Raw genomic sequence first — 9,435 nt, 5'->3', positions numbered from 1 at the left:
GTACATATTTTGAGAATAAAATAAATAATATAACAAAATAAAATATTAAAGAAAATAAATACAACAAAACTAAAATAAATTGAAAATAATTTAAAAAGAGAGAATAAAAAATTTATATGTTTGTCTGTATATGTATTGTAGGGAGAAGGAAGAACAATGAAATTATATATTAATGGGAGATTACAAACAAGATTAATCAATTTAAAAAGTGTGTAGTGTGTAATTTAATATTATTTGCTTACAATTGCGATCAGCAAATGTAAAATGTATAGATTTACTACATAAGTGGTAATTTGAACTAATATTGAGAGTAACTCAAATCAATTGAGAGTGAAAAAATAAAATGAGAAACAGAGGGCTTCTTTTACAATATTAATTCGAAAACACTTAAAAAATTATACAGTGATGAATCAGTCTTTCTTAAATATATTTGACGTAGTGTTTCTTAAATATATTTGATATATTAAATAGATTTGATATGAGCTTTATTCTCTCCTTCTTCTTTCTCATAAATTTTTTCTAAATCTCTTGGAGTTTATGACTAAAACTGCTAAGTGGATCGGATATGGTACGGTACTATATCATAACATTTTCATTTAAATTAAAATATTTATGAATTTGTAGTAATTAATTTTGTTTTATAATTTATTTTTAACAATATAGAAATTCAACTTTTTCCATGTTGATCAAAATAAACATCAGAATTCTCTGTTTTTTTATTTTCATAATATGTAATAATAATTTCAAATAATAAATTGAAGATTTTTCATATTAGCTGGTAACTTTTTAATTTATGATTTGTACTTGTAGGAAAAATCAAAAGTATGCAATAAATAATAATTTTATGAATGATCAATTTCATCCTAAATATATGCAATTTTATTTTTTAGTGTTTCTAAATAAAATTATGTAGCTATTATTATGCTTTAGTTTTTAAAGATGGAAAATTAACTTGGAACTTAATGCTCAAGTTATTAATTAGACGGGATAATTTTCGTATTTACAATTGCATAGTTTTTTTGTTTGTAAGCTAAACGATTGACAAGCGGATAACAGAAAAGAAATTGCAAACGGATAATAAAACAGTAGCAGAACAGTTAATGGGAGACAGTTAATTTCATACAATATGAACTATAAGTATGTAAGTATTTTTTTTAAATTTAGTGTTATAAATTCGTATTAGAAAACTTGCGTAGCCGAAAATTACCATTAACTTAATTTATATAATTGTTAAATGCATAATTAAATTGTGTAATACATAGCATTGCAATTTATTGTAATTTATATTTAAGGTTTTAAAACCGTAGAATTTAATTGTTTCAAGTAAACAGTATGATGTAAACTGAAGAATATAACAGATTTAAAAATTAAGATAGTTATTTATTATTAAAAGGTATATTTATGTTCAAAATTTATTTAGAACAAAAAAAAAAAACAAATTACACAAATAATAACAATAATTCTTTACATAATAATAATTTATATAATTTTTTTCTTTATACTTTTATTCCAAATACACAATTTTATTTAAATTTTATTCTTATTTAAAATAGAGTTTTTTTTTTCTTTTTGCTTTTTTAAAGTATAGTTTATAAAAATCATAAATTTAACTTTAAACTGTTATAATATAAATTATGACATTATAAGTCATAAGGTTATTAAGTTATAAAACAACGGAAACAGAAAAAAAAAAATTGTATAATATAGTTAGAATGTTAATTATATTTGACTTTTATTGTATTGTATAACACATTTTTGCTATATTTAATTCATAGATAACTTTTGATATAATAATTTGAATAATATTTTGTATAATAAATTTAATTATTAGTTTAATAATGTTAAATTAATTAACACTATGTAATTTATAATAATTATAACTATATTTTAATTAAACTGTTATAATTTCATTATTATTTAGATTTTTTTTTTATTAAGAATTTTTCTTTTTTTTTGTTAAAATTTCAATTTTAATTATTTTATTAGAAATATTTTTAATAGATTTTTGTTTGGTTTCTAATAATATCAATTTATAATTTTTAATTACAAAAAAATAATTTTTATATAGAAATGAATATATTCGTATAATACATAGGGATACTAAATATTTCATGTATAACAGTTATTTATTAATTTTACCAATAATATATATATTTTAATATTAAAACAATAATCTAAACATGTTTTAAATTTTTCTTATCAAATCTTTGAATTTCTGATAAAAAATTTGCTTTTGGATCAATTTCAATTTGTTGTTGAGTATTTGTTGGTGTTGTACTTGGTGTAATTGTTGTTATTGTTTTTATATTTGATCCTGATCCTGGTCCAGTTGGACTTATTATATTATTTGTTGATGTATTATAATTTTTTGTTACATTTATTGCTGTTGTTGTTGTTGTTATTGGTTTTTTATTTAAATTTAAATTCATATTTTGTTTAATAATTATTGGTCTTATTAGTGGCATTGAATTTTGATGGCTTGAATTTAAATTATCTGTGTCATCATTATAAAGTGCTTTTTCATTAATATGCATTTTTACAGGCATTATAAATTCGGATTGTACAGATGATTTTCTTATAACATCAACAATTGGCCTATCATTGTTGATTGGTGTATTTTGATTTTGACTTTGATTCTGATACTGATTAATATTAATTGATGTAATTTTTTCATCACGATTTAATTTTTGTTGTCCTAAAATTAAATTTTCTTTATAACCAGTAGTCCGACGATTAATAACTGGACCAAATGATTTTGTTTTCTCTTCAAATGTTTTATCTAAATTTTCATTCGATTTATTATTTTGTTGTGCTTTTTCCAAATCAGTCGTATTTTCGTTTTGTGAATATAATTTTTTAGAATGTTCTGATTTTCTTAGAGTACTTCGAAAATCAGGGTATTCATTATTATTATTGTTATTAATATTATTTGAATGGTAATGATTATTATTTGTATTAGATGGTATTTCTTCTGCAACTTTTCGTAGTTTTACATCAGCTATACTTTGTCTTTTATTATCGGATGAATAATTTGTAATATGAAGATTAGATGATGTAGATTGTGTTACAGCTGGTAATGACATTCGATTTCTTTGTAATGAACTGATAGATGATGTCCTTTTTACAGTTGCTCCACCAAAAATATAATCACCTAAAAGAGAAGAAGGATTAGAATTATATTATTTAATTTAATTTTATAAAATTATTTGTTTTGAGAATTTTATAGGATTAGAAACGAGTGGAATAGAAAATATTTTTGATTCTGAAATATTTCAACCTTGTTGTGTACTTCTAAGAATTTACCTTCATTTTTAATTGTAACATCATTTGTATGTTTTGGTCGTTCACTCCATGTTGACAAACTAATATTCGGTCGCCCCTGATATGTCCATTTTTTTACATTTGTATCATCAATGTCTTCTCCTTCATTTAATTTTCCTTCCTTATTTATTTCTTCACTATTTTCTTTTGTCAATCTTAAAATAGAACTAATCTTTGGTATTTCTTCATTTTTTACCTCAATATCACCAGTCTTATTTTGACTGTAATCACTTTTAATATTTTCAGTTGAAAATTCTCTTATGTCAGAATCATTTCTATTACTAACATCATTTTGACTTATTTTATTTAAATTATTTTGTGAATTTAAAATTGATTTCATAACAATTAAACTTTGTAAATTTGGTAACTCTCCAATTCTTAGATCACTGGTAGATTTACGATTTTCCAATTTTCTACGATCTATTGTATTCAATGAATTTTGTGAATTTCGAATTTCTTCACGTTGTGCTGCCAATAGTGATAAAAATGATAGACTACGTGAGTCTGAATCCTCTTCAGAATTTGAATGCTTAAATTCATTATTTTGATAATGTTGAGTAGCATGAAATGAATCAGAGCGTCCAATACTCTTCTTAAATTTAATTGAATTAGAAAGTTTTACAGTTACACGATTCTCATAGAGTCTGTCGTTTGCTTTAGATTTTATTGGCATTTCTGTTGTGTTCTCTATTATTGCTTTTTTTGAATCTTTCTGTTCTGTCATAGGTGTTTTTGTTGGTGCAGTATTCAATTTTGAAGAGTTGTTAATTTCATTTGAATTTTGCGTTATTTCTGTTAATATTTTTGGTGCGATCCCAAGAGTTTGACTTTGAATATTAATTGAATCTTTTCCGGTATCATTTGGAATAATTTCAATCGTTTCACAAGTTTTAACAGTAGTAGTAGTCCTTTCTGGCTGTACAATATCTAAAATATAATATTTTTCTTTAATTCAGGATATAATACTTCTAGTCTAAATGCTTATTTACCTTTTTTTAAGTCACATTTTTCATCATCATGTTGCTCACATTTATTAGTATCAATTTTTGATTCTGTGGTTATTGAATTAACTTTATTTCCTTGATAACCATCTTCGACATCCGAATTTATAATAACAATATCTTCTTTTACGGTTTCAGTTGCAGGAGCTTTAATATCAACTTCAATAGTTTCTTCAATTTTATATTCTTCTATTATATCAGTGGTTTCATCTGGCATATCTTCAATATCTTTAAATGCTTCCGTTACTAAGTCAGTTTCGTCTTTATACTGTGTTTCGTTTATGTTTGGAGTTATTGGTTTTTGAATTGTGATTTGAACTTTTGGCACTTCTGGCGATTTAGGAGGATTTTCTTGTAAAATATGTTCACTACCATCTGCAAATCTTGGAGGAGCTGGTATACACATTAAAATGGCTTCGTCCACAACCGAATCGTCATCATCTTGCAATGGTTTCATTGTATTTTCTGACAAAGAGTTTCTTATATTTATTGTTTCTTTTGATGGTGATTTTGGTACAGATTCAGCTTCTTTCACGGAGCTCTTTCGATTGGAATATTGTTCCTCTAATATTGAAGTACTTTGAGATGTCATTGATAACGTGGAAGCAGTTCTTGATGATTGTCCATTTTCTGTAGAAATTTCACTAAGTTGACTTCCATCATACGAAACTAAATCAGATGCCGCTGGAGAACGAAGTTTATCGACTAAAGTATTCCCATTGGGAATGATATTTGTTGCACTTTTAGCTTCATGTTTTTTGTCACCCTCTAAAATGCCATCTAAAATGAAAATAATTAAAATTTTTATATGTAATAAATAACACTTAAGGCAACTTACTGCGCATAATTTCATTTTCTGTATTTATAATCGTTTCACGTGGAGTTGCAATTGGTTTAGGAGCAACTGAACGTGGAAGTGGTGGTGGCGGTGCAGCTGTTTTCTTCTTAATATTAATAATTTTTCTTGGACTTGGTTGAGGAAATCCTCTAGGTTTTTGATGATTATCTGGTGCATATTGATCAAGACTTAAATAACTTCCTGAGTCATATCCTTCTGGATTTGGTGTTGCTGAAAAATTTTGTACACTACCGAAATAATGCTTCGTATAACCGTTTTCATATTGAACGGAAATCGATCGATTATGAATATTACGTTCTTCTTTACGTTTACGTTCCCAATCGGATTCCTCATCTATACTTTGTTCTTTATGGTTATAATTTTTTTGACTAGTTTGATTATTTCCATTACAATCAATTGAAGTACTACTTTCGTGTAGATCAATTTCTCCATATATAGCTAAATGTGCAGTACCATTTCCATTTGAATTTAAATTTGGTGTCGATGATGAAAATTCTTTTCGCTGTAATCCAAATTCTGATGATTTATTATCGTAATTTAATTGTTGTGAATCACCATTTAATTTTTGATTTGGTCGTTTCCATTCTGTTATTGGTGGTAAAACTTCTTTTTCGGGTACTGATATTTGACTAGGTGGTCTTGGTGCTAAACGTTTTTTTCGTGCCGGTGCAACTGGTGGTTTAATTGGACCAGATGTTACCATAGTAGTTGTTGTTGATATCGTTGATACAGCTGATTGTGGTATAGATATCGGTGTTGAATAATTAGCATGCATTCCAGTTGAATCCATTGAATTTAGAGAATTTGTTGAACTATATGGACTTGCTTTTGGAATAATTTTCATTGAATGTTTACTACTTTGTTCAGATGATGTTACAGAAAGTCGTCCAGTTACTGATGTCTGATTTCGTAGTTTAACAATATCATCAGAATTAAAATGATTATTATATTTTTGTTCACTTTTGTGACATAATCGTATCTCCGATAAACCAACAGTTCCAATTGTTGATTCTAAATCGAATACTTGACTAGAATCAACTGAAATTAAAAATTAAAATTAAATTATTTTGATTTTGATTTGAAGTTCTAAGTGATTTTTAAAAAAATTTTGTTTTTGATTTCGATTTAAATTAGTCGGGAAATTATTGATCGCCCATAATTATTTTTTCTAATTAATTAATTAAAGTTTTGAGCCGAAACTTGTTTAAGGAAGATTACTCGAATTCCTCAACTCAAGTGATTAAAACCCCATTATGTTTAATATAAGCATCTTCAGGTGAATAGAACCGGATTACATAATTCGTAGAATTAATTTTTAATTTAATTTTTAATTAAATTATGAAACTAAATTAGAAATCGATTCACAACAATTATAATTCGATTTTCGAAATTATAAAAATTTCATTTAAATTTTCATTAGAAAAATAATTTAATTGATAGATTAATGAAGGGTGAAACGTTGAGACATTGATTTCATTATTCAATGTAATTACTATGATCACGTAATGTTTCTGAATTTTAGTTAAGTAATGGCCTAATAACTAAAGTGTCCTCATATATTTTATTAGAAAAACATGGAAACAAAAAATGAGCCCAACATCCTCATATTACATTATTGCGATTTATTTTATCATTCTATTAAAATTATTGCGATTCAACAAAATTGAATTCTAAAATTGAGCACAATTATTTATAATCGCAAATCTAATTCCTACAATTCTCTTATTTATTCAAAAAACTGTTATACTCATTTTAAATATTTAGGTGAATATACTTACTTGGATCACGAAATTCATATTGTTCTCCATTTAATAATTTATTTTCACATACCAATTGCATTAATTGTTTTAATTTAGCTCTAGCACCTAAACGTGCAACATATAATTGTTCTCTTGGTAATAATACAGTTATACGAAATGTTTGCTCAAATGGTGCATTTGTTGTTGCAGCTGGTAATGGTGATATTGTATTATTATGTGTTATACTATTATTTATTTGTGATTGTTGTAATTGCTGTTGTGTTGGTTGTTGTTGTTGCTGTTTCTGTTGTTGTTGTTGATAATTTCCTTTATTATTAATGACAGCATTCTGACTAGTATTATCATTAGATTTTGTATTATTTTTATCTGAAATTTAAAAATAAATTTATAATATTATTATAAAATAAAAAAAAAAATATATTAAGATGTTAAAATAATTAATTATGTAATTTTTTTTAGAAATTCAACCTTTAGAACCTTATAATTTGTTTAAAGTTTAATGCTAATTGCAGTGGTGAGAATTTGACTAATATCCAGTTATAACTAATATCTAGTTCGTATTATTTAAGTCAGTAATTTTAATTGTTAATGCTGTACGCAAGAGCTTATAAATTTTCATAAAAAAATTTTTAATTTTGTTTTTATTTAACTCAATAATTTTTTACTGAGAAAATTTCATTGATTCAAGAATTGAAGTACGAAGAGCTCAACCATTTCTGTACCTTTCGATTTTGTTCTAAATCATCTCGAAGTGTTGCCTTATCGCAACAGCAATGTTTATAATAAATTTAAATTCTTTGCACATATTAAAATATAAAATATACCTAGCATATTCTTAATAAAAATCTGTAAAACAAAATGAACGTTCTACATACTTGTTCTACGAGAGTCTTTAAACTACCTGTTTATTTTACTTTTAAAATTTTAGAGCACTTCATTCCTCCTTTAATTTAAAATATTATTGCCCAGTGTAAAAATTAACTGTTATCTGTACACTGCACATTATCCTTATTCACCAATATTTTTATTTTCACCACTAACATTTTAAAATTAACAATAACAACACATTTTTCATATTTCTTTCCTTTTTGCTTCCTTGTTTTGGTAACTATATTGTTATACAAAGCAGTTTGTATAAAAAAAAAGCAAAAAAACAAAATAAAAAAATTTACTCACCTTTATTCTTTTTCCCTAATAAACGACTAAGTGTTGAAAAACCAAATTTTTCCTTATTCATATTGACTGTTTTTTTTTTTTGTGTGTGTACAGAGGACTTGATTGACTTGGAACTTCTTTGTTTATATATTTTATTAAAAATAAAATAATTAAAATTATATTTTTTTTTATTATTTTATATACACACAATTATACAATTTAATAAAAAATAAACAATGACTCTGGCTGTGTCCGTGTCTCCGCTCTTATGCACTTTGCTGACTGTTGTGCTAATGAATTTTTTTTTTATTATTTAATTAATTTTCACTTTTCGATTTTTTTTTTTTGTTTTTTGTGTTCCTATCAATTTTTTAAAAATTTTTTTTCTTCTTCTTCTTCTTGTACTTCTTCTATAAAGTGTTCAATTCGCCAACAATAACGATTTTGAAGTGATGATGTCATTGATTATAATTTTTTTTTTGTTTTTGATGAAGTAACTTTACTTACACTGTCGTGAAGCTCTGTAAATAAAAAGAAAAAGAGAGAAAAAAAAATTAGAGAAAAAAAAGCCCATTCTCAATTAATTTCTTTTAGTGATTTTTACATTTTTATTTTAACAAATTATGTATAGGAATTGGGATATTATACTTTATTGGAAGAGTGAAATAAAATGAAAAATCATTAAAATAGTTAAAATTATATTATGGGAGTTACAATCCGATATATTTACATTTTTATATTCCAAAATTATAATAATAAGAAAAACTAATGATGATCTACCCAATTTATGAAAAAAAATAAAAAATTAAATTTCAATAGTATTACAGCTGAGTATATAACAGTTACTAAGTATATGTAGGTAACAACACTAACAACAGTATAAAATTATGTACTCGCTTAGTGTACATAAAAAATGTACCTACTTAAGATTATTCAAAGCTTATGGATGAATAAAAGTTACGCGTATTACCCACGAAATATTGAAAGAAAAATGTTTGATTACTTTGATTATATTATAACAGAATTTTTATTTTAAAAATAAAGAAAAGATGAATGAAAAAGTTAAGAAATTAATAATATTTTTTATTTATAATCACAGTTAACTATAGGTTTTTATTTTTAAATAAATGAACTCCATGAAATACTATTAAACTTTTCAATTTCTTACTATTGTTACTTATTTTCCAATATGAAAATTTAAATTTTTTAAATTATTATAATTAACTTTTGTAATCTGTTATATGAACACCCAAACTTATATCTGTTATATATGTAACTATACCCAAAATTAGTTAAAAAAATATTGTTCCCATAAACAAAGAAGATTTAATAATAATAA

The 9,435-nt window shown here is 24.6% G+C and overlaps 1 protein-coding gene across 1 annotated transcript in view; it reads right to left on the bottom strand.

Moving 5' to 3' along the window:
- Positions 1–2,020: 2,020 nt before the first annotated feature.
- The window catches only part of LOC129617661 (probable serine/threonine-protein kinase DDB_G0282963), a 76,146-nt gene continuing 68,731 nt past the window's right edge, over positions 2,021–9,435 (bottom strand). Inside the window, exons 3-8 of the mRNA XM_055532779.1 lie at positions 8,118–8,617; positions 6,960–7,307; positions 5,161–6,219; positions 4,311–5,102; positions 3,304–4,248; positions 2,021–3,151 (exon numbers count right to left, since the gene is read on the bottom strand). Of these exons, the coding sequence (XP_055388754.1) occupies positions 2,175–3,151; positions 3,304–4,248; positions 4,311–5,102; positions 5,161–6,219; positions 6,960–7,307; positions 8,118–8,178 (4,182 nt within the window). The 5' untranslated portion in view covers positions 8,179–8,617 and the 3' untranslated portion in view covers positions 2,021–2,174. The remainder of the gene's footprint in view (positions 3,152–3,303; positions 4,249–4,310; positions 5,103–5,160; positions 6,220–6,959; positions 7,308–8,117; positions 8,618–9,435) is intronic.

This window comes from Condylostylus longicornis, unplaced genomic scaffold (genome assembly GCF_029603195.1).
Source record: "Condylostylus longicornis isolate FDR11 unplaced genomic scaffold, ASM2960319v2 ptg000006l, whole genome shotgun sequence".
Lineage (NCBI taxonomy): Eukaryota > Metazoa > Arthropoda > Insecta > Diptera > Dolichopodidae > Condylostylus > Condylostylus longicornis.
The sequence above is the reverse complement of the archived record's forward strand: the minus strand, read 5'-3'. Positions and strand labels throughout refer to the sequence as shown.